Source organism: Zootoca vivipara, chromosome 10 (genome assembly GCF_963506605.1).
Source record: "Zootoca vivipara chromosome 10, rZooViv1.1, whole genome shotgun sequence".
NCBI classification, from domain to species: Eukaryota; Metazoa; Chordata; class Lepidosauria; order Squamata; family Lacertidae; genus Zootoca; species Zootoca vivipara.
In genome coordinates this window covers 57780495-57806727 of record NC_083285.1, presented here as the reverse complement: position 1 = coordinate 57806727, position 26233 = coordinate 57780495, and the positions used below count along the sequence as shown (strand labels likewise).

The window sequence follows — 26233 nt, the reverse complement described above, 5'->3', positions numbered from 1 at the left end:
CATGTTTATGGAAGACAATCTTACTTGGCTACGAGTGCTCACCAAAAAGATCCTAGGGTAGTGTGAGGAGTCCAGAAACAGCTGAAATGCCACAGTTTCCCCACAAGCAACTCGCTCTGCTTTCACAGAGCTGCTTTCTACCAGTGCAACATCAGAGAACATGGCAACATAAGAGCTAATAATTCCACACTTGTTGCAGGCCCACAGCCCCTAATAATTATCATTTAAACAAAAAGATGTTACGGAAAAGGGATCGTAGCAGATGCGTTGGCATAGAAGGATGTGGATGAGATGGCGCGGTTGTAGTGGTTAGAGTGAGGACGGGAGTGGCTACCTGGAGATGCCGGGGATTGAACTTGGGACCTTCTGCTTGCAAGGCAGATGCTCTTCCACTGAGCTATAGACCTTCCCCAAGGGAAGGAAGAATCACCTTTGTTCTGGTGCAGCTCTGGGAAGGTGCGCATGAGGCAAGGCTACCATTGTTGTGTTAAGTGAGGATAGGGATGCGGATGGCACTGTGGTCTAAATCACTGAGTCTCTTGGGCTTGCTGATCAGAAGGTTGGTGGTTCAAATCCCTGCAATGGGGTGAGCTCCTGTTGCTCTGTCCCAGCTCCTGCCAACCTCGCAGTTCAAAAGCACACCAGTGCAAGTAGATAAATAGGTACCGCTGTGGCGGGAAGGTAAATGGCGTTTCTGTGTGCTCTGGTTTCCGTCACGGTGTCCCGTTGCGCCAGAAGCGGTTTAGTCATGCTGGCCACATGAACCGGAAAGCTGTCTGTGGACAAACGGCGGCTCCCTTGGCCTGAAAGCGAGATGAGTGCCACAACCCCATAGTCGCCTTTGACTGGACTTAACTGTCGAGGTGTCCTTTACCTTTACTTTTTTTTTTTTACTAGTGGTTAGAGTGCTGGACTAAGAGTAGTTTCAAATCTTCCTCTCAGCCATTAAGCTTGGTCACATCTTCCCATCTAACCTACCTCGCAGGGCTCTTGTGAGGGTAAAGTGAGATGGGAGTTGGAAAAACCATGTACATCATCTTTAGCTCCTTAGAGAAAAGCTGGGACATAAATGTAAGGAATAATTTTATAGATATGAATGATTGCATTGTCGAACACTAGCCAACCTCTTTCTGGGTTAATAATAAATAGCACAGGGAGCCTAGCTGCAATGACTTACAAACTCTGAATAGCTCCATATAGATTTCCTGCAGAGGTCATAATAAATGCCTATTCCTCTGCGTGGCTCTCATCTGCATTGATATGAAACACATACATTTTAGTTACCTCTGATTAAAATACTTTCCCAAAGGCGTTACCGTCTGCATATCATTTTTTAAAAACAACAGCAGAGAGCCTTGTGGCACCACGAAGGCTCACAAATTTATTATAACAAAGAGACCAAGTCACAGGAACCCAATTACAAAGCATATTATTTTTGTAACTGGGTCCCCGAGACTTGGGCTTTCTGTTATCTTCATTTGGGGACCCCCCTCTTCTGTTTTCTTGTAACAAATTTATCGTGGCATAAGTTTCATGGGCTACAGCTGAGTTCATCAACACATACACACACGGCTGGGGGGGGGGGGAATTGTAAGCATTGGAGTCAGAGCGAAATAAAATTCAGAAAAGTCCATATAGTGACAATTGCATGATTGAACAATTGCCATTCACAAAACAGCTGTTGGTCACACAGGTGGCATCGGCAAATCAATTGGTATCTATAGTGTAATTAAAATTGCTTGCTTATCTCTGTTCACGAATAGCACTGAACTTTTTAATATTGATAATTAAATTATCAGTAGAAATATATTGGCTTTCTTCCATTGTGGTACAGTTTTCTAAAAGCATATTTTCAGTGCTTCCATAACCACCCCCTCCTCCCCGATTATATTGGTACATATCTCCATCTTTGGATTAAATCCAAACATTCTTAAATATTGCAGCTTTGCAGAAGGAAGCAAGATCGGTTTGGTTCCTCCAAGCAAATTCCTCCTCCTTGACCTACCTGAAGGAGAGAATAAGGAAGCAAAAAAAAATTCTTCCCCTTTGAAATAAATAAATAAATAAAATTCCAGGTTTTAATCCTTAATTAGCAACATCATTTTGATTAAATAAGACTCTGGAGAATTAAGTCTGAAGACCAATCTGAGCGATAGCTCAAGAGAATTTATTGTACTGCAGTCCTAGTAATTCAAAGGAGGCTCCTTTTTACCTCCTTTTTTCTTTTTGTTTAATCAAAGTGACACTTTCTCATGTTGATTACAAAGGGAAAGATTAATGCATGTAAAATGTACCCTTGGGGTAAACCGAGCGGGGCGGCGCTTGGGGCTTTTGCTGGGCAAAGGAAGGCAGGTAATAAAAAGCTAATTTCTCCAGCAGTGTGTGGTTTGAAGAAAGGACACATGGCTCCGATCTTAAATCTAGCATAATGAAGTTTAGTCTTTGGCCTCTTCATTGTAAGTACGCGTAATTATAGCTCAGGCCTTCTTTTTACTTGATAGCCGGTCATAAGGATCTGTCTAATTCAGCTATATGCTTTGAGAAGATAATTCACTGGCAATGCAGGCCTTTACGTTGACCATCAATTCTGCATCCAGAGTGTTGTCTGCCTTTACGATCGCCAAGTCAAGGAGAAAGGAGGCAATGAGGTATTGGCTGGTCCCCTCACGTGCAGGTCTGCAGCCCAGACATAGGCTGCATCCACACCGCAGTTTGTTCCATTTTTCCAACGCCTCTCTAACTGTTAATTTCTGCATTGTATTTGAGCCAAAAGCCACTTTCAGAAAACTATGGGGGTATACGTGCACGTTCCAAGCTCATTTCTGAGTTATCTGATTCCAGAAAAATCCATTGGCTGCTCTCTTAACCCAGAAAATTGCAGCAGTAAAGTGATGAAATTTCGGGTGGTAGATTGCCATGCAGTTCTTTCCTTTCTGTTTTCATGGGGTGACATTATCCAATGATATTTGCTGCTGTGCCAGACCGTGCTCACTGATGCGAATGAAATTGGGCACAACATGCTGGTATAGGAAACATAGCTCCAAGTACCCGTTTTCCCCGGGAAACCCCCATTTTTTCGTACCGTTTCCTGGCAGTCCCCCGTATCGGTTCCTCTCCCGTTATTCTCCATTATTCTTCTCCTGCTGGTGGCCTTTTTTGCTGCTGCTGCTTTGCCCATCTATGGGCACCGAAAATGGCCGGCACCGAAAGCCATGTCTATGCATGTCCGGAAGTGCGTAGACGCGACTGCCAGCGCCGGCCATTTTTGGTGCCCATAGTTTGGCAAAGCAACACCAGAAGTTGCGTCTACGCAACATCTGGTGTCACACGGCTGCCGATCCTGGATTTTGCAGTCCAGGACTTGGCAGGTATGATAGGAAACTCCCCATTTATGCAGGGGTTACATTCCGAGGCACTGTGTGTTTACGTGAAATCGCGTATATTTGAAACACCATTGGAAAAGCCTGAAACACTCTCTAAACCTTTGCAAGCCTTGGAAAACCCATTTAAAAACCAGCAGCACTTACCAGACACCAAACTCCATCATAATCGCTCCCTCCAAACCTCCTTGCTCAAACTCCAACTCTCCACAAGCCACAATGGTCAGTGCAAGGGATCCTGAGATTGCACTTGCAAAGGCTCGTGCAATTACTAGGTGCTGTTTTCATTCTTTTTTGCCCTTTCTGGGCTCTTTTGGGGCTGTTTTTGCCATTTTTAAAGCCACTTCTGGGTTTGGTGCGATCCACAAGTGCACGGTCACGTGTCAATTGGGCACACATCAATTTGTCATTGCCTGTATATCAGTCAAAACCCCACAGTTCCATAGCACAAAATGTGCTGCAATGTGAAAGCAATGTTACAAAACAGGATAGAAGCACTAGCATTATAATCAGGGGAAAAACTATGCAATATTCTCCACATCTGAATGCACCCCTAGGCTATGTGCACTTTAGAAGCTTAAAACGCAGTGAGATTGCATTTGTCTGCCACCTTTCACATTGCATTTGCGGGGAGGAGCCAGGGATGTCTTCACCTGAAGTGCAGTACCTGCTTTGTTTCCCCGCACCTGCAACCCCCTTCAAACACCTGTTCATGAAGTTGTTGTTGTCTGAGCATGTGTCATGGCTGTCTCAAATGACACACTTCGGTTTAGCTGAAAGGCGAAAATTGTAATAGTGAAATAAAAAAATCAGTCTTTGGAATCTAAATCAATGCTTGTGAAAACTGAAGGTGCTAAGCATCATCTTAAAGGGGGATCCTCCCTTCTCTCTCTCTGAAAAAGAAAGCATGCTTCTGACTGTGCCTCCCCCTTTTTTATAAAACAAAAGAAAAGAGATGTGTCATTGTTGCTGGATCAAGGATTCCAACCACTCCGAGCAAACCTTGGGCTTTGAATACCATATCATTCCCTTCAGGTTAATTTTTAGCTGTTGGAAGTCTTGCTTAGCAATGCCATACTTATATATTGTTGAAAAAGTTTTTCACCCACCCTTCAACTGAGAAGTCTCCTGGTCTGGCTTATGAATGGCCAATAAAAACAAGTCAGTCACTGCTCTCAGGCTAGCAATCTTAAAGTCACAATAAAAGAAAAAAGCAGCATTATAAGCAATTGGTCCAATACAGCACTCCTTGTTCTTCTCCCTGTTCAGTAGTAAGAAACTACACAGCTGCCACACTCCTTGACAGCAATCTCGGCAGATATAGGGAATGCGTGAAAATGGTGTGGTTTTGGAATAGTTCTGTTGATTTTTTTTTAATGCCTCCCCATTTCCCCTTCTTTTTAGCTTGTGTCCTTCTGTGAACTATGATACATTAGTTATCTACAGTATATTATTTATATTTAAAAAGGTAAAGCTAAAGGACCCCTGACAGTTAAGTCCAGTCGTGGACGACTCTGGGGTTGTTGTGCTCATCTTGCTTTACTGGCCGAGGGAGCCGACGTTTGTCCGCAGACAGTTTTTCCGGGTCATGGCCAACATGACTAAGCCACTTCTGGTGAAACCAGAGCAGCGCACAGAAACGCCATTTACCTTCCCACCGGAGAGCAGTACCTATTTATCTACTTGCACTTTGACGTGTTTTCGAACTGCTAGGTGGGCAGGAGCTGGGACCGAGGAACGGGAGCTCACCCCGTCGTGGGGATTTGAACCACCGACCTTCTGATCGGCAAGCCCTAGGCTCTGTGATTTAGACCACAGTGCTACCCGCATCCCTATTATTTATATTTACTTTCCATTGAAATGTGATTCATCCGATTATGTTTTATTGTTTTCTAAACTATGGGGGAAATTAATAGAGAGTATTTAAAAAACAAAACAGTAGAGGTGAAACTAGAGATTCTGAAAAACACAGGGCTGTAATTGAAGGCAGTAGTCCTCTGCCCAGTGCTGCCTTCTCTCACCTGTAACATGAGGTATTGATAAATATATAGGGTGGAACTCATTCTTTCTGTTCCAGTCATTATTTCTGTGCAAGCATTCTAGACAGAACAATAGCCCCTTTGCTCCCCCTGCATGCTATCCTGGGGATTCCCCTGATCCCTTTACCCAATTTTGGGGGGTGCAGTAGACACATGAGTCCTCTTACACAAGCAGAAGTCCTTCTGCAGGGCTTCTGCTGATAGAACTGGTTAGGTCAATCTCACCCATAGGGTGGCATTCAAGTAAGTCCCACTTAGAGTAGGCCCCTTGGAATTACTGAATCTAAGTTAGTCATGCCCATCAACTTCAGTGGGTTTGCTCTGAGGACTAAAGTTGAATACCACCCATCACGACAAATTGGATGGAAGAAAGAAAGAAAGAAAGAAGAATCCTCAGAACCATTTGCTTTTTTCATTGAAGCATAGAAGTACAAATGCAAATTTGAATCAGGTAACTAAAGTACTTTAGACCATTAGGAAAACCAAATTTCATGTTGTGCAGTGGAGAGGGAATCCTATGTATTGGTTGCATCTATGGTAAAATCTCACCAAACAGAATGGAATTTTTCAGGATCCTTCAAGCCTGGAGAAGAGTTTCTTCTCTAGAATGATTTTGGCCTTAAATGGAAAGTCTGGACTTTGAAGTCATCTTATTTTACTTGTTATTTTGTATTATATTTACTGTTTTAAATTAGGTTTTGTAATTTTGGATTATGCGGAATGCTTTATCTGAGTGGATGTAGCAACCGAGTAATTTCGTTGTTCCCGCAAGGGGACAATGACAATAAAGATATCTCATCTTAACATGTAATATATGAGTTGCTTTTTCAGCTAGCGCTGAACTCCATATATTTTATACCACAATGAGAGTCGCAAGTCCTGTAAGGTTTTCCATTTTTCCATAATTTTTATGTATGTATTTAATAGTCCCAAGTTCTGGTGATGGCCACCAGCATAGTTTGCTTTGAACTAGGAGGTGCAAGAAGAAATTTTTTTCATCTCAAGGGCCACATTCTCTCATAGAGAACTTTCTGGGGGCCGTGTTCCAGTGATGGGCAGAGCCAGAGGCAAGAGTGGACAGGGATGTGAATCAGTTTTTGCACAGTTGGTTACATTTCATCCAATCAAAATTAATAGGTTTCTACACTCGCAGGGTGATGTTAAACTACATTTTTTCCTCTCAGAATGTTGTTGTTGTTGTTTAGTCGTTTAGTCGTGTCCGACTCTTCGTGACCCCATGGACCAGAGCACGCCAGGCACTCCTGTCTTGCACTGCCTCCCGCAGTTTGGTCAAACTCATGTTCGTAGCTTGGAGAACACTGTTCAACCATCTCATCCTCTGTCATCCCCTTCTCCTAGTGCCCTCAATCTTTCCCAACATCAGGGTCTTTTCCAAGGATTCTTCTCTTCTCATGAGGTGGCCAAAGTATTGGAGCCTCAGCTTCACGATCTGTCCTTCCAGTGAGCACTCAGGGCTGATTTCCTTCAGAATTGATAGGTTTGATCTTCTTGCAGTCCATGGGACTCTCAAGAGTCTCCTCCAGCACCACAATTCAAAAGCATCAATTCTTCGGCGATCAGCCTTCTTTATGGTCCAGCTCTCACTTCCATACATCACTACTGGGAAAACCATAGCTTTAACTATACGGACCTTTGTCGGCAAGGTGATGTCTCTGCTTTTTAAGATGCTGTCTAGGTTTGTCATTGCTTTTCTCCCAAGAAGCAGGCGTCTTTTAATTTCGTGACTGCTGTCACCATCTGCAGTGATCAAGGAGCCCAAGAAAGTAAAATCTCTCACTGCCTCCATTTCTTCCCCTTCTATTTGCCAGGAGGTGATGGGACCAGTGGCCATGATCTTGGTTTTTTTGATGTTGAGCTTCAGACCATATTTTGCGCTCTCCTCTTTCACCCTCATTAAAAGGTTCTTTAATTCCTCCTCGCTTTCTGCCATCAAGGTTGTGTCATCTGCATATCTGCATATCTGCATATCCTCTCAGAATAGTCCGCTGAAATGAATGGACATGACTTAGACTGTGTTCACACCCCTGTCTACTGTGCACTCATCACGTTTCCAAAATGCATATGTATCCTGCGCTTTGTTGCAGAATACTGTTGTTTGCTGCGTTGTTCCTCAAACCAGTTTCCTGACAGTTCAGTTGGAGTCCGTAAGCCATTTCTAGTTCATCTCTAGTCAAGGTGTGGTGTGCCCCCTGGGGCAAAGGGAAACAAATGAAGCCAGGCTGGTGTGAACAGCAAGGTGTGGGAAGAGCTGCGAAATGCACCGGAAAAACAACCTCGCCGCACTCTGAGGGGGAACGCACCCCTGAGTCATGTTCATTAATTTCAGTCGGTCTATTCTGCGTAAACTGGCCAAGTGGGAGGCATAACCAGAACATGCATTCTATTATTTCACATAGGTGCATAGCTGCCAAGTTATCCCTTTTTTAAGGGAAATTCCCTTATGCTGAATAGGCTTCCTCGTGAGAAAAGGGAAAACTTGGCAGCTATGTATGTGGGGAGGGGAGGATGCGCAGAAAAGACAGTGCCTCTTTTCTGACAGTATGTTTGGGTGGGTGTAATGTCTTATTCTGTCCCCCACGTCCTAGTCCAGCGCTCTAACCGCGGCACCACAATGGCTCTAAATTGAGTATGCAAGACTCTCCGTTTCTGTGAGCAAAGTCAGAACTGTTACTCCTCCTTGTTCCTTGTGGCAAAATTGAGCCATCTTCAAGCAAAACGAGATAAGCTCGCATGGCTTATTTTCAATACAAATGTGTGCCTCTGCGTATACGTGTGTTTAATGGGAGCCGAAATGGTCCTAAGTAAATAAACAGCGTTGAAATTTTCAGAGCTTTCGACGGTGACCTTGGGAAAACTCCATTTCCTGGTGCTCCCGACATTTTGCTACCACCCCTGACAGCCGCCAAAGGGTTCTCGGTAGTGTTAAATTTACTCAAATTGGATCTGTCATTGTTTTCTCCCCCTTTGGCTGCTTGCTGTCTGTATTCCGCCAGGCTCTCTGCGCGGATGTTCTGCTCTGCTCTGACTCATCCGCTGTCATTCTTTGCTCTAACAAGATGAAAGATGATTTTGCTCAAAGTTAAAGCCAACCTGGGGATTCTTATGGTCTCTCTGGGCTTCCAACTTGTAAAGGTTCTGCCCTGACCTTTGGAGTCCTTAAATAACTCTTGATCTCAAATTACTAGATGTGGGGGGGGGAAGCTTCAGAATTATGGCTGTCAGTATGATTAAAGAAATCTTAGTTGATTAATTGTATGAATTTTAATTGACTGATTATTGGATGAAAGCAGCATGAACAAAAAGATAGTTCTGGAGGAAGGGAAGCTTACTTTCTCTGTAGCTTGACGTCTGTGTCAGAGATGCTAAGAGGCATTCTCTTCTGTGTGGGGAAAAGGGGAATGCCTCTTCTTTAGATGGCAACTGTCACTTCTTGTATTTAAATACTTTTTTATTTTAAAAAAGCACCACTGCCTGGTTTTTTTAAACTGGGGCAACCTTTTTAACTGGTTGATTGACTGAACATTGCAGCAGATCAGCATATTTTCCTCTAATAGCAAACTCCATACCTGCCAAGTTCCTCTCTGAAAAATAAGGGACCGGACCGAAAGTAGCATGCCAGAAGTCACACTGCAGCTATTTTGGAACTGGGCAGAGCAGCATCAAAAGTCGCTTCTGAGCATGCTCCGCCCAGTTCCAAAATGGCCGCTGCGCCAGAATAAACCGGGGGAAAACAAAAAAATCCATTTTTTTGGCTGGGGACAGCCGGAAAAATGGGGGTTTCCCGGGGGAAACGGGAGACTTGGCAGCTATGGCAAACTCTGGTGGTTGGGTGTCTGACTGTTTGGATGGGGAAACATCCTCCACAAAATGGTAGGAGTTTCTACATACTTGAGAGATTCACGAGATACATAGAAACAAATCTATCTATCTATCTGTAAATATTAAAAAAAAATTTCTTTTGTAGGTTCTCCCTTTTTCATTGCATATGCATCCCATATCGCCTGCATGATTTCGAACAATGAAGGCGGATGAAGAATTTCAGAGAGTAGGGGACGGTTGGCTCTGTTTTTAAAGTGTTGAGATGAATTCTAAATTAATAGGATCATCTTATAGGTAGCGGGTGTTGCAGTTAGTGTTATCATATCATTACTGTAAGATAAATTGGAAGCAGCAACAGATTAGAAGCTGCAATAGATTGACTTCCGGTCTACCGCCAGCGCTGTTCGGGGTTTTTTATTGTGTGATTTGGTGATGCCAATAAATATTTGACTTCAATGCACATGGAATTATTTTCTTCAACACTTCTGTGACTCTTTGGCCAAACCATTCAGTTTCCTGGTTATAAACAGAGAGGATACATGAAAACAGCCAACCAGGGAAGGGAACACAGAGGCACTTCTTAATGCACACACAAAAATGGAGTACACTTATAAGATCTTGAAATAACAAAATTCCATCTGAGCTTCTACAATGGACTTTGTTGATTAACGGGAGTATTTTGGTGTAGCTTGGGAGTTGCTGCCTTTAAATATGGAAAGGAAGGCACAGGGCATTGCCAAAAATGGACCTGATTTCCCCCAAAACTATAGTCCAGAATGAATGTAATTTTAAAACAAACTGATATCTTCTAATGAATAGTGGTTCTTCTTCACATCCCTCCAAACATGACTCTTGTGGGCATTTCTCTTCTTTTCTCCTGTAGGTTTTATTGGCTGGAAAATTTAAGTTCTGCCATTGTCTTGGTCATCATTTCATACATCCAGCAGTCGGTAGCCAAAAACCTTGGCTTTCTTATCCCCTTTGTGTCTGTCCTGATGGCTCTGATCACCATCCATATGGCGCGCAGTGAAATGATTTACCAACCCCCAAAAGGTAACCCATTAAATTACGTGAAGAATCCTTTGTGGTGGTGGTTAAATTTGGGTTGTGGGAGAGAAAGAAAATCTTTGAAGTTCTAAAAAATGCAGGTTTGAATCTATTTAATTTGTACTCAGGGGTGTCCAAAAGCATATATTCCAGCATGATATATTATTGCCGGGGTGTGTATTGCAGTCTGGCATATCAAGGGCACTTGGGAAAGTCCTGGAGGCCCTGAGTATTGCCAGTAGCTTAAGATGGCCATGTATCTACATTACTACAGTCCTGTGTTTGAAGGGCAGTCTGTCAGTTTGCATTTTTTTGGTGCAGAAAGCATTGATCTGATGTATAGAGATCTTTCCTTTTCTTATTAATTCAAGAGGGTTCTGGAAGCTTCTCTGTGTGAAAGGAAGAAGCAGAAGGTTCATGATGTTTGGGTTATTCCTTCAGAGAAGCTGAGTACAGCTGGCTTAAACTGGTTCTGCTCATAGCTGCCAAGTTATCCCTTATTTTAAGGGATTTTCCCTTATGCTGAATAGGCTTCCTCGCGAGAAAAGGGAAAACTTGGCAGCTATGGTTCTGCTATCTCTTCGGTCAAGGTCTTGCTGACTATAAAAGTAAGGCCAGAAGTAGCCTCTGTTTCACTTTCTCTTTCTATCTCTTTTCCTTCGGGTGTGGTGTTCTGTACACAGTATGCATAGTGTTAATGTTTAGACTTATTCTAAATTATTGTAAGTTTAAATTGAGTGCTGCAACTGGATTTCTTATGGAGAGTGCCAATCCTGAATGTATTGGATTTGTGACCATTATGCTCATTTGCCTTCAGTAGCAATAATAATAATAATAATAATAATAATAAATAATTTATTATTTATACCCTGCCCATCTGGCCGGGTTCCCCCAGCCACTCTGGGCGGCTTCCAACAAAACATTAAAATACAGAAATCCATCAAACATTAAAAGCAGTAATAATAATAATAATAATAATAATAATTTATTTATTTATACCCTGCCCGGGTTCCCCCAGCCACTCTGGGCGGCTTCCAACAAAATATTAAAATCCAGTAAAGCTTTGCTGGATGAAATATTAATTGCCTCTGGTCTATTTTGAGCGGATCCTGCAATGTGTTTTAAGTTTTTACTCTGCTAACTATACATTGGAGTTCTGCTCTGGCTAAATATTGAGTAGAATTTCATAACACAGTCTGGCCCAAGTCCAGTTCAAAGATAAAGAAACTTAACAATGGAGGGAGGACATGGACAATTGACTAAGTAGGGTCACAGTGTGACAATGCATGCTGGGCTTCCAACCAGCCACTCTGGTGGTGTCATCAGTGGAAGCAGGGCTGGTTCAAGACATTTTGCTGCCTGAGGCAAAGGACAAGATGGCACCCTCCCATAAGGCATGTACAGAAGCCAGTTGAACCTTACTCTGATACTGGTGAAAGGAGCGTATCTTCCACTGTCCTTCTGGGCAGTAGGCTAGGGTAGGGGTATCAGGCACTCACTGTTCTGTCCCTTCCCTGCACCTCTGCATCTGCCACCTGAGGCAGCCTCAGTCTGCCTCATTGTAGGGCCGGCCTTGAGTGGAAGTGGTGCTGGACTGACCGAGTTTGTTACCAGACTGCTTCCAATCCATTTAATATCATTATATCTGCCTTTACCTTTTGGCTGCCTTTGCTGTTTGCATTCTGGGACGACAGAGAAGGCAGTAAGAACTTCTACAGCAGAACAGGCCCTTAAGTCTGTGTATTGTGTTGTTTTGACTGTCGGCAAGTATGCTAATGTCTTGGCGTTCTTCCCCATATTTGCTTAAAAATAAATCTTGTTAATTTCTGCTAATTTCTCAAGACAGCAAGTAGGGTATATCTTGGCCACTAAGCACAGGACAAGAATTTCTTGAGAAAACTCTTTCTTCCCACCCACCCCCACCCCTTGGTTACCTTCAATCTGGTATTTTGTTATACATAGCAGATGAAATGAGCAGTTTCAATTCTGCTGCTAACAAAGGCGCCTGTGTTCCTTCCAGCCAGAATGGGGCATATAGGAAAGAGATACTGGGGGTTTATTGTAGCAAACAAACAGCGCTGTGCCAAAAAAAGAAAGAAAATGAAAATAAATCTTGCACGTTTTATTTCAACCATCCTTCATAAACTTATGAGAACAGAAATGGCATTGGAAAAATTATGAAAGAGGGGGACAAATTTCTGTGCAACTTTCATAGGCAAGTATGGCTGCCTTCACCCTTAGAAACACTCCCAGTGGATGGGTGGGGAGGGACATGTGCAGTTGCTGACCACAATGCCTATGGCCAAACCTCACATCTGTAGCCAATAAAGTTGTGGCCTTATTTGATCCCAAACCAATATGCCGTGTGTTGTCTACAGGGTAGTTACGGGGCCTCCATACGCAAATGGTAATAGTGTAGTTCATCTTTAAAAATGAGTTATTTAAGATCAGCCTGCAGATATGTAGTGGCACTGGGGTTTAAGTTTCCTAGGTTTGCATTCAACGCTACTTCCTCTAGATTGCACAAGTTTTCATTTTTGCTGCAGTTTGGCTTTCACTTTTTGTTGTTGCTGGCATTGTTCTCCTGCTTCACTGTTTCCCTTTTAGGAGGCAGCTTGAGTGTTGCATGGCTAGCTCCCCCCCCCTTCTTAATAGCTGAGTTTATAACCTTATTTTGGCTTCTTCCAATCAGATGAGTCGTCTGGAATTCTTCCCCCAAGTCAATAATTCAAGTCCATAGGTGACCTTAAAGAAATGATTGCATTTTATTTTAAGGTAGCTTTTCTCTCCCTTTCCAAATGTGGGCCATGCATATGTCAAGCAGGGATTTCATTTGCATTTCTTCGCCTAGCTATAATTTTGACAATTGGCAGTTGACCAAAGATTGGGAGAAGGGGAGGGGAATCATCTAGAGAGCCATGTAGACTTTTTAAGAACCGTAATTAAGTAATATAGATTAGTTCAAGGTCAGAAGAATAGAATACTGGAGCCAAGATTTTCCAGGAGAAAGAGTGAGAAGAGAGGACTATCTCTTGCAAAACATTTTAATCTGCTCCTCTAGTGTAGCCACCAAAGTCCAACAACTGTGTGTATATTTGGGTGGGTATGTATTACACATATATACTTGCTACTGCAGAGCCAACTCCAATTTCTATATGGAGCTTTAAAGGTAAAGGTAAATGACCCCTGGACGGTTAAGTCCAGTCAAAGGCCACTATGGGGTAGCGGTGCTCATCTCGCTTTCAGGCCGAGGGAGCTGGCATTTGTCCACAGACAGCTTTCCGGGTCATGTGGTCAGCATGACTAAACCGCTTCTGGCACAACGGGACACCATGACGGAAATCAGAGTGCACACGGAAACACTGTTTACCTTCCCACCACAGTGGTACCTATTTATCTACTTGCACTGGCATGCTTTCAAACTGCTAGGTTGGCGGGAGCTGAGACAGAGCAATGGGAGCCCAACCCGCTGCACAGATTCAAACCACCAACCTTCCAATCGGCAAGCCCAAGAGGCTCAGTGGCTTAGACCATAGCTGCCAAGTCTCACGTTTTTCACGGGAAACCCCCCGTATTTTGTTACCGTTTCCCGCTGTTATCCTGAATTGATTATATCCCATAAAGCTCCTGCCGGCAGCCATGTCCCGGCTCCCGGCTGTCTGCACATGTCTGCAGACACGGGCAGCCTGGCACCGGAAGTCGCTTCTACGCATGTCTGGACATGCATAGAAACGACTTCAGGTGCCGCTCTGCCCATGTCTGGGCACCGGAAATCAGGCTGCGCCAGCACCAGAAGTCACTTCTACGCATGTCTGGACATGCGTAGAAACGATTTCCGGTGCCACGCCGCCGCTGATCCTGGATTTTTCAATCCGGGAGTTGGAGGGTATGGCTTAGACCACAGTGCCACTATTCGTACAGCTCTATGCAATGGTTTGTTAAGGGTTCTTGGTGTTATTAGGAGACCTCAGTTCCTTCCCAGAGCTGTAATCTCAGAAAATGCCATGATAATTTCCCCAGGGGGTTGGGCTAGATGACCCTCAGGGTCCCTTCCAACTCTACAATTTGATGATTCAATGACTCTGTTGTGGTTCTTTGCCTCCTCTCACTTTTCCATAGGTAATGGCCTGTTGACAGTCTGTGGCGTCGTTGCTAATGCACTGAGAGTATGCTGTGTAAAATGCCGCTACTTTGGTGGGGATGTCACAAACTGGCTAGACCATGCCAAGGAGAACTACGGTGGCCAGTACAGTGAAACTCAAGTGGAAAGCACAAAATTGCTTGTCCGTCTCTTCCCTTTCATTGCCTTCCAAATCCTCTATAGGATATGTGTTGTACAGGTAAGGGTGTGACTCCTCGTAGTTCTAAATCCATTTTTTAAAATACAATCCAAGAGCAAGCAGATTTATAATAAAATGCATACCCTCCAACACGTCGCAGTGAAAAATGGGAATGCCATCTTCTAGGGCCTCACTTCTGTGTGAGTCACATGACCCACATGAGATCGCAACCCCGGAAAAACATTTTTTTCGGCATGGCACCCAAAAACATGGGTTTTGAGGTGCCACGAGATTGCGGCCCGGAAAACGCATTTTTTTCTGGGGTGAGATCATGGCATGGAATTGTGATACCCCAAATGACCACCATGCTCTTGTGGGGAAAAAACTAGATTTCTCTGTTTTTCCAGGGCAGTTGAAGGGCGTAACGGCCACTATAGGTCATTGTACTACAGGATCCTGTCGTACTTCAACGCTGCATCTGGTTCAATCTAAAAATACTGTTTCACTCATGAGCTCATAAATTTGAAAGGTGACCACTCACAGCCTTGTAATTTTGAAACCAGGAACTATCCTTGCAAGCTCTTTGGAGATGCGGCTGGGGCTTTGCAGCAGCAGATTCTGAAGTACTTGGAAGTAGCTTGGAACTGAATTGTTAAGTGCCCTCTGCCGGGCAATATGGTTATAGAAAAAAAGAGGGAATGAAATAATCAAGAGGTTGGAGCGCATCTTCCCGGTGAGGAAAGGCAAAAATGTTTGCAAGTTTTTAGTACAGAAAAACAAAAGCAAATACTGAGATGCTTTTTTGTTTATGGCCGGCGATAGAGAAAGGGTCCTCTATTCCTACCATAATTCTAGAATTTGGGGTCCTACACTGAGGCAGCCTGGCAATGACTTCAGAACTGAGAAAAGGATGTTCTTCACACAATGCATAACCTGAATTTATAGAATTCACTTTCATGGAAGGAGGAAACAGCCCCTTGCTTTGGCGATCCTTACAAAAAATTAAACAAATTGTGCCTGCTTCAACCACAGCCTTCTCATTTCTCCTATATATCAACCTAGAATAAAGCATTCACCTTTAAAATGGGCATGGACAAAAGTGGGAGAATTGTTCCCCCTATAAACAGAAGCCGATTATGCCAACAAGCAAATGTTATGGTCTTTCCCCCTTTTGATGTAGATACCATCAGGATATTATCTGCAGGCAATGAATTCAAATTTGAATCTGAATGGGTTTCTCTTGCCAGTAGCAGCCATGAATGTGATAAGCATCCTGCCATTCTTAATTCTGGCTCCTGTGCTGGAGTGTCTCAACACTTGTCTCTTTAGTCCTGAAACAAGGGGACGATTCCCGGCAGTCTGTATTGGTGAGTACTAATATACACTAATTTTCATGTGCAAGAGCTATTGGTTTTGTGTTTCTTGGCAGCCAAACAGTATTTGTAAATTTAATGAATTGTTTTGAGGTGATGCGGAGGATCTGTTAACTAAAACGCTTGGGTATAATTGATTGTGGCTTCATTGATTCTTACCTTTCCTTGACAGTATATCTGTAAAGGGGCACCTTCATTATTAAGCACGTCTTCAGTACCTGAGCAATGTGTGGTTTTACGCTGGGAAAACAGTACAATTATTTTGTTCCTTGCATTTTGCAGCTTTCCTTTCCTCTAAGGAGATCATAAACACCTTGTACCTTCACAACATCCTTGTAAGGTAGGCTAGGCTGAGAGATAATGGTATGCCCCAAGCCATCCAGCAAACTCATGGCTGTGCAGAGATCTGGCATTTTCTGCGAGCTACATGGGGAATTTTGTTGCTGGGTCGCCAATATCAGTACTGTAAATAAATAAAACTAAACCCGGTCTTTCTGCAACTTAGCCCAATGTTTTGCCAACCATTTCGCACCAGCTTCATTAAACACCACCTTGCACTGAGTTAAGAAGTACGGAGGGGGGAGACACACATCATCTGAAAAGGGAACTATTAACACATTTCAGGAAAGCAGAATTGGTGTCAGAGGTCAGACCTTCATAGAATATGTTGGCAACCCTATCTTCCATCCTATCAGTCCCAATGGGCCCACCAGTCAACAATGCCATTCAAGCGTCGTGTAGACAAAATGGGGGAGGAGGTGATTGCCACTCCATACCTCTCCATCATTTCTGATAAGAGCTGCCCAATAGTGAAATGGGCTCCCTTTGAAGATGGTGGACTCTCCTTCATGGAAGGTCGCCATCTGTCTGGGATTGATTCCTGCATTGCAGAGGGTTGGACTAGATGACTTTGGGGTCCCTTCCAACTCTGTGATTCTTTGAATCTGATGATTCACCAAACCATTTGTTGAGCTCTTCTTCTCACAGCCAGCTGTTCCACCAGGGAGCAAATGTGTTTTTTTGGATTGGAAACAATGGATGGGAGTGGGGAAATGTTCTCAAAAAAATATGCTTGTACTGTCTTCCGAGCACTACCATGTCATCTACTGAAAGACAATTGATCCTACTCCAAAGGGCATGACAGTCCCTTGCATGTAATTTTCACATTTAGACCTTGCCTAAAGCACCGAATATATTTGCTCCAATTTGGAACCTTCTGAATATTTAGGCGCAGCTGTGTGTTTTGGGAGTGAGAATAGGATTCTATTTGTGGCCTGCTTCCTAGTCTTCAACTGCGCTGTTGACCAAGGTTGTTACACGAAAGAATCCTCATCCCATTCTGTTGAGTTATGAAGGAGAAGTATGGAGGGGAAAGTGATAATCCAGCAAACTTCAATCCAAGCAATGGTCTGGTGAACTGGAGGTGGGGAGAATGCCTCCAATACAGATGCAATCAAACACCTATGCATAGTATAGGGTAGTGGCAAAGGCACCAAAGTCCCTGGTTCAAATCCTGATCCTGCTTTGGGACTTGGGACAAAGACTGTTTCAGCTTCCACCAGCTCTGTCTGCAATTTGAGGATAACCGTGACCTGACTTACAGGTAGGGATGGGAGATAAATTCACTTTGAGTTTTAATAGGAACTTAGCTAACTCTGACTTCTGAAAACATTGCCCAGCAACAGCAACAATTTATTAATTGTACCCTACTCATCTGACTGTGTTGCCCCAGCCACTCTGAGCAACCCTGATGAGCGGACATCAATCATTTTTTACATGGGTTGACATTTGCTCCGATCCAGTGGTAAAGAGTAAGGGAAGTGGCAGGGCAAACAGGAAAACGCTTGGACTATGCATGGAGAGCACTGGACAAGCGGTAAACCTCAAGGACCCATGCTTCCTATGTGTGCGACTTGCAGAGGTGTAGATGAGCCCTTAGGCTAGAATCAAGGTGCTGATTCTGGTGTATAAATCCCTATACAACCTGGAGCCTGCATACCTGAAAGATCATCTCACCCCTTATATACCCAGCTGATCACTGCATTCTGCAGGTGAGACCCTCCTGCAATGCCGGAGGGTCCACTGTGCACAATGTAGGAATTGGGCTCACAGTGGAATTCCCTCCCCTTGAATATTAGATAGGCACCATCTCTGTTGAGTTTTCGACCACCTACTGTGAAGACCTTCCTCTTCCAACAAGCTTTTAACTAGAGATCTTCACCAGTCTGCACCTGTGCTGCAATTGTTTTTAAGATGCCTCATCATTTGTGTGTTTGCCCCCCTGGTCTCCTTTGGAAGGAAGCGTGAGACAGAAATTTAAGAAATAAAACCATACCTATCAAATAAGATGAGCCTTCCAAGCACTGGTTTTGACCGTGAACTCGCATCCTTGCATTGTCTGACCTATCTCTATAATGGATTGAGGTTTCCAACACAGGGATTCCTTTTGGCCCCTTCCGACTTCAGTGCTAAGATTCAGTGAACAAAGGGAATAGATGCGAATTTCCTCATTTCTGCCTGGATTTAACAACTGAGCTGCTCGTCCAATTTGAAACTCTTCCCATCCTGCCTCGCAGTTGAAAACAGACGTGCACACTTAGGAATTGATGTTTCCTGTTCTCCTAGTATTTAATTCAGGACCCAAATTGCATGTGGTGCAGCCAGTGCCAAAAGACAGGAAGTATTAATCTGACTAGAATTAGCCTAATTAAGTTTGTTGTAAAGCTGCAGAGTAGAAGCGCATGAAACAGAAGGTGGCAATTACTTGGGATTTTAAAATAAAACAGTTCCTCCACTGAATCGTAGGAAAGAACGTTCAGATAGCAATGATGGTGGTTCTCCAAGTTGTGGCTTGGAAGTTCTGAAGTCTAATGCTGCTGCACAAGTTTGAAAGGTTAAACATTTCAAAAGGTATCTGGCGTGGCACTGCGAAAGCTTTTTATAAAAGAATGTCTGGGAGGTTATAGTTAATGGGCATAAGAAGAGAAGCTATCCCTGGAATGCTTCCTTTGGTGTGTAAGTGGAAGAATCTGGAGCAAGTTGTGGACCTTCAAGAAAAGATGTGATGCTATGTCAAGTTGTCATGGCTCAGGAATCTGGTCCTACCACCCTATCTGGGTTAGGTTACTGCAGGAGTGAGGAACCTTTTTCCCTTCAAGGGCCACAGTCCTTATTGGGGAACCCCATACATGTGGTGGATGGAGCCAGAGGAGAATGTGGGTGGGGCAATGGATGTGTACAATAGGCAAGTATGTGTGTACACATACTTGCACACACCTCTGTCTCTACCTTCCAGTCAGGCAAAAGCCCCCACAGAGGGTCGGGGGTAGATCTACTATGAAACTAATGAAACTTAAGCTTCCAGACACTCCAAGTGTCCCTATTTTCCAGGGACAGTCCCAGACGCCGTCCTGGTTTCTGATTTGAGTCTAGAATGTCCCACTTTTCCTTATGTTGGAGGGTATGGAATTGACCCCTGAGCCAAGGAAATATGTAACTTTACAACCTTTAGAAGACATCTAAAGGCAGCCCTATATGAGATGTTTAATGTTTAATTATGTTTTTATATTTTTCATACAAACATATATAAAACATAATAAAACATTAAACAGCTCTGGTTCACCAGAAGCAGCTTTGTCATGCTGGCCACATGTCTGCGGACAAACGCTGGCTCCCACAGCCTATAGAGCGAGATGAGCGCCGCAACCCCAGAGTCGGTCACGACTGGACCTAAAGGTCAGGGGTCTCTTTACCTTTACCTTATATATGTTTGTGGCTGCCCATAGTGCCTGGGTATGCAGATGAGTACAGTCGTACCTCGGTTTACGACCCGCTCGGGTTGCGAACAGTTCGGGTTACGAACTCCGCAAACCCGGAAGTGTTTTCGGCCCGCGCGTGCACAGAAGCGGCGCGCGCGCTTTGCGCATGTGCAGAAATGGCGCTCGGTTTGCGACTTTTCCGGGTTACGAACCGCGATCCGGAACAGATCGTGTTCGTAACCCAAGGTACTACTGTATTATTATTATTATTATTATTATTATTATTATTATTATTATTATTATTATTACCTACAAGCTGTATTGTTTTGTATTTGTTATCAATTGTTAGACAGATAGATACAGGGCTTTCTTTCTAGAAAAAAGGTGCCAGAACTAGTTGACCTTTGTTTACGGGGGGAACCCTAAAAAACCTTCTCTCCTTATGCCTCCACTGAGCCACACCAATCGTGCCACCCGCAGCCTCTGTTGCACAGCCCCAAGTGCCATGCCACCGTTCCGCAATGCATCAAAGCGGTGCCGGAACTCAGTTCCTGTGAGTTCTGGATGAAAAAAAGTCATAGATAGGTAGCTAGATAGGCAGGTGAAGGTCAGAGGGTGTTTAGCCGTGGAGATGTGATGTTTGGGAACAAAGCCAGAAGTGAGGCCCCACTCCTGCTAGCCATGGGTGGCCGACATGCAAGTAGACATGTGACTAGAGTTGCCCTGTTTGGTGAGAAATGACCTCCTTTTGCAGGCTGAAAATCAAGGATTGCAGAAATTCAGTTCTGAGTTTCTAATATTTATCAGAGTACAAAATGGAGTGTCTTCATTGTCTTCCAGTATATCAGTTGCAATTCCAAAAGCAAGGTATAGTTTTATAAATGATTCTGTGCCTCCTTTGTGCCTTTTTGTACCCAGTTGTAGGTTACGCATCTGCCACCTTCTCTGTGATGGTTGCTGGGTTTTTAGAGGTACACAGGAAGCATTTCCCTTTGGTGGAACAGACTCTTTCAGGCAAAGTCCTCCTCGTCTCCTCCATGCCGTGCATCCATCTGGCCCCACAATACATCTTCCTCGGCTTGGCAGAAGCTCTGGCGACTCCCACCTGTAAGGGGACTCTTTTGTTTCGTTTCCTAGCCTAAAAAGCAACCGGCTTCAGCACAGAATGGCATCTGCTTGAACAGGAACAGCCAAAGCACCTTCCGTCACAATATTCACCCCTGGCACTGTTCCACAGCCTCTCTGAGCAGTCTCATTCATCACTGGCATGGAAAGAGTTTAATTTGTCATTCTTGTGGTTGCTGATCGCCGAACAAGAGTTCTTTGCGGCCATGAGAAAATTCTTCATTTACTACCCCCAGTGGGACTTTCCATCCATTTAGAGAAAGGCAGGACCTCCCATGCTAGAGTGTAAAGCAAGTTCAGAGATGCCACCCCACGGGGCTCAGTGACCAAGAAGATGTCCTTCCCTGTAGTAGTAGCCTCTCTGGGCAGCTTCCAACAAATTAAAACACAGTAAGACATCACACATTAGAAAGCTTCCCTATACAGGGCTGCCTTCAGACGCTTTCTAAAAGTCAGATGTTTATTTCCTTGACATCGGATGGGAAGGCGCTCCACAGGGTGGGTGCCACTACCAAGAAGGTCCTCTGCCTGGTTCCCTGTAACTTCACTTCTCACAGTGAAGGAACTGCCAGAAGGCCCTCAAAGCTAGACTACAGCTTCTGTATCCCTGACAACTGGCCATGCTGAATGAGGTTGATGGGAGTTGGAGTCCGATAGCATGCAAAGGGCTTCAGGCTCCTCATTCCTGATCTTTCTAAGGGCCAATGGTGGGACAGGTTCCAAGTTAAGAGCTGTCAGAGACTGGCTGGATGACGAGAAGTGGTGGGAGGCACCAGCCAGGGAACCCCCAAGGGAAAGCCATGGGGACAAAGGTAGGGTTGCCATATTTCAGAAAGTGAAAATCCGGACAGAAAAGCTGTTGGTTTTTAGAGCTTTCTTTCTTTCTTTCTTTCTTTCTTTCTTTCTTTCTTTCTTTCTTTCTTTCTTTCAAAAAACTACTTCCAATCTGGGTTGCCATACAACCAGGTTTCCCCAGACATTTCAGGGATTTTCACCCGGACGCAGTTCCCAATGCCCGAATCCCAGGTATGTCCAGGAAATTCTGGATGTATGGCAACCCTAAGAAAGGCTCAGAGCCTGGGGATTGGTGATGGGACACTAGGGAGAAGTCAGAGGGGAGAAGAGTGGGAGTGGTTGTTGGATACTGAAGGGGCAACAGGATTTAGAGAGCAGGGAGAGTCTGTGACAGAAAGCAGTTCTGACTCAGAGGCTGAAGCAGAGGAGGAGACACAAGGCTGCTGAAGAGTATGGGGAGCAAGCTCCCCTCCCCCCTTGTCTCCAAGGATTTGCAGAGTGATGCGTAGGATGGAGCCCAGACACAGTTTGAGACTGCTTTGAAAACATCTGGCAGAGGAGGAGACTTAGAGGGGGTAGAAGGCAGGAACTGTCAGTCCTGGCAACTGCTCCACAGGGCAAGACCCATTGAGACTGTTGCTGAGTGCATGGTTGTTGCCTTAAATAAAAAGTTAACTTCGCTAGCTCTGCTTTTTCGGCTGACCTGCTTCTGACTCCAGCCCTGTCAAGAGCAAACAAAGGGCCCCACCCAGAACGGTCCCTGCATTGCAATTTTGCCTCTGTCCCCTCCCGAGTACATGGAGCTTAATTTACCTTAAGCAATATTTGTGCATTGGGCATTTGTTCTCAAATGGGGGGTTTCTCTGCTGCCCTGGGCCCCTTCCGGAGGACGGGCGGGATCTAAATCCAAAACATAAAATATCACTCCCAGCAGGCAGTTGTGATAATGCGCCATTGCACCCCAACCAGAGATTCACTTCCTACCTCTTTCTTTTCATGCTTCTTGAAAGGTTCCTTCATTTCGTACAAGTTTGTGCCGGGCCGAATTCGTGGAGTTGCCTTTCAAGCCTTGACTTTCTTCAATGGAGCTGGCTGCATCATGGAGGCTTTACTTGTTCAAGCAGCTTACACTGCCTCACAAGGTAAAACAGCCTTTACGCCGAGTGAAGATGGGTGCCTCTCTCCCTCTCTCCCACCCCACCCAGCACTGCTCTCTCAGTAGGGATTTTTGCCCTCTCCCTATTGGCTATTGACTTCCATTAGACGCACATGACAAAATCTAGCTGCCAGCAGTGTATTGATCTCTTTTTCGTGATTAAGGTAGGTCACTAAGTTGCAGCCGGATTCATCAAAATGTAATGAATCATTCCTATTTTGATAGGTAGTATAATTAGTGTGGGTGGCATTTATTTATATATTACACAGGGCTTCCTTCTCTTCCACTTGGAAAATGAGCTAGGGATTCTCAGGTTACACTAGAACACCAGAGCAGGTTTCCCCCCTCACATATGTATACAAAGGATATTTATTTGCCAAAGAATTGTTTAAACGGGGGTTGAGCTAAGGATGAGCAAAATAGCAGAAATCACGTTCTTTTCTCGCTGCTTCTTAGGAAACCTAAAACTACCCCGAACGTTTAGTCAGTCTGGAGGGGTGCATTAATTTTACCACTCTTACATTTTTTTAGATTCATTTATTGTAGACCAGGAGTCAGCAAACTTTTCCAGCATGTATGTATGTATTTTGAGAGGTGGGTTTTTTTTAACAACAAGAAAATGCAGCTTAATGTAGAAACACAAGCTCTAAAAGTGGAGTGGAGATCTTTACTAAAAAAGATGAGCATTGATTAAGCCTCGCCATGGTATAGGAGGATGGGTGGTGTTAAGAACTTAAGAAGAGCTCGCTGGATCACTGTTTCAACTTGGCTTATGTTAAAGTCAGTAATATTATGAAGTTGGCAAGGGGTGGGGTCAGTTTGAATGATACCCTGAGAGTATCATCTCTGATGGGAGTCCTGGCAGCTAGATAGAGAGGCCTGGAGGGTTCATACATTTCAAGAAATGTAATTACATTTAAAGTAGCCATATCACTGCCATAGGAGATTTCCACCCATCACCTGCCAACTTTGAAAGTGTCCATCGCATTGCGGTTTAGCAACTTGAGCATATCCTTGCACATCTCTTTCATATTCACTCTTGGTTTATAGCAGGGACGTCCAACTGCCAAGAGACAGCGATCTACTCCCGGGGGGGGGGGGGGAGTGCCAGTGATCTAACCATTTTGGGGGGGGGTTGAGCTTTTTTTAGGGGAGCAGGTCAAAGTTGTTGAGGTTTTTTTGGGGGGTCACCAAGAACACAGCTGCTAACAGACGTACGCAGCGCTACAGCAGACAACAAAGGAACTCACACTAGACCAGGCTTCCTCAACCTCGGCCCTCCAGATGTTTTGAGACTACAATTCCCATCATCCCTGACCACTGGTCCTGCTAGCTAGGGATCGTGGGAGTTGTAGGCCAAAAACATATGGAGGGCCAAGGTTGAGGAAGCCTGCACTAGATGCAGGGAAAGACCGAGGGGGGAGGGGGCGGAGCCAGTGGCATTGCAACGTAGGGGCGGTGCGCTCCCTGTGCCACATCTCTAGGGGTGACAAGGCGGCACCCCACCGCGGCGGCACAAGCAGCAGTTTGGCGGTGGCGGCGCTCCAGAGCCGTACGGATGGTGCCGGGATCCTGGCACCATCCGTATGACGCTGGAGCAGCGTCGCTGGCAAACCGCTACGTAGTGCGCACTAACAGCTTTTTAAAGTTGCATAGCTTTCAGAGGAGCACTGTCTCTTAAACTCTCTGGATGCTGCACTTCGACATCATCTTGAGATGCTGGAGTGGTTCCAGGGAGTTGGGTTGCACTAACAAAGGAGGCAACCCAGAGTTTACATATTATTCACATGGTGGAATGTTAGAGGAGGTGATGCTCTGAGAGTACCAGGTACTGTTTGTATCAAATATCTGTTGTACACTATTATTTTTGAAATGTGAAGCAATTTTGTGAAACCGCTGCCAGCATTTGCCTCTTGAATCACCCATTTGACCTGCTTCTCTAACAAGCCCCACAAACTGGCCATCCACAAATTTAGGAGGAAAACTGTTAAACTCCCCCCCCCCCCGGGCAACACACTTATGGTTCTCTTGTATCTTACCAACCCCCTGTGAGGTAGCAACAGAGGGATCTGCCTTATACTGAATCCACACCATGGGCCAATCTAGGACAGAACTGTCTACACTGGCAGGGACTCTTCGAGATTTCCAGGCCCTACCAGGAGACACCAGGGATTGAACCTGGGACCTTGAGTTTGCAAAGTGTATTCGCTACTCCTGAGCTATGGCCTTTTCTCAGACTAGGGTAGGTTAGGCTGAGAGAGAAAGGGGGGAGGAGAGGGAGTCTGGCACAGTCACCCAGTGAGCTTTGTGTCTCTGAGTAAGGATTTGAACCTGGGTCTTCCTAATTGTAGTGCATACCACTCAACTGTCCTAATTTAAACAGGGCACCCCAGAATTAATTCCAGCTTCTGATTCCCCCCCCATTTGTTTATTTGATTTTACATGTTAAAATTTACAACCATGCCACAACATCTTCCATAAGTACAAGATTCCCACGAATCTCTGGAATTCCCTCCTCCCCCTCTGTGGGTCCCATTGTCAAATCTTTGATAATAATCCAATATATATATATATATATATATATATAAATCTCCATTGTATCCATAGTTCTCGTTACATTACAAGTGTTATTGCAATCCCGCTAACGACTTTAACTGTTTACAGTGGTCTCCAAGGTAAATTATAAATTTTCCCCATTCCTTATTATGGTATCAAGTTTATTGCTTATAGCCAAAGGCTGCTGCAATATATACATTCCTTATTAAAATTTTGGTCTTCCTGATTTTTCTGGTCATTTTTGCCAATTCAGCATAGTCCAGCAACTTTATCTGCCATTCTTCTCTGGTAGGAACTTTGTCTTCTTTCCACCTCTGGGCTAGCAGCATCCACAGCTGTCGTTGCATACATAGACAGTCTTTTCTGTTCCCTTGGATTTTGGCACCTAAATTCCTAATAAAAAAGCTTCTGGTTTGTTTGTTTGTTTGTTTCAGATAATTATATATCATTTCCCAGAATGCTTCCTCCCCCTAGAATTAATAATCTTATTGAGGGAAAAAATAATGCATACAAATAACACAAATATACATATACGTAATACATATAGTCCCTACAAACTCAAACAAGAGACCTTGCCCGGTGACCTCCCTCCACCACAGCTCAACTTCCTTAAATTTTAATTTGATTATTTCATTGCATTTCTAAGGATCTTCATCTCTTACAACCATTCCTGATTTCATTTTCATCTTTGCTTTACCTACTTAATCTATACTTACTGGGCATATATCCATATTCTCACATCTACTTTACATATTTAATCTATGCATATTAACATATTTTTAAGAACAGTATTTTTCCATGTATTCTTCAAAAGATAACATGGAAAGTTTTAAATTTTGATATGTTTGGGGTCTCATGGCTGCTGTTAGTTTTGTTTTGCCAAC

At 44.2% G+C, this 26233-nt stretch overlaps 2 protein-coding genes across 2 annotated transcripts in view; one reads left to right on the top strand and one right to left on the bottom strand.

The window, feature by feature from the left end:
- The window catches only part of MGST1 (microsomal glutathione S-transferase 1), a 70669-nt gene extending 47861 nt beyond the window's left edge, over window positions 1-22808 (bottom strand). Inside the window, exon 1 of the mRNA XM_035127312.2 lies at window positions 22622-22808. The gene's annotated coding sequence lies outside the window, so the exon portion shown is untranslated. The remainder of the gene's footprint in view (window positions 1-22621) is intronic.
- Window positions 1-26233, top strand: part of SLC15A5 (solute carrier family 15 member 5) — a 43299-nt gene that overhangs the window by 3966 nt on the left and 13100 nt on the right. Inside the window, exons 3-7 of the mRNA XM_035127308.2 lie at window positions 10143-10312; window positions 14426-14646; window positions 15767-15953; window positions 20636-20824; window positions 22648-22779. Of these exons, the coding sequence (XP_034983199.1) occupies window positions 10143-10312; window positions 14426-14646; window positions 15767-15953; window positions 20636-20824; window positions 22648-22779 (899 nt within the window). The remainder of the gene's footprint in view (window positions 1-10142; window positions 10313-14425; window positions 14647-15766; window positions 15954-20635; window positions 20825-22647; window positions 22780-26233) is intronic.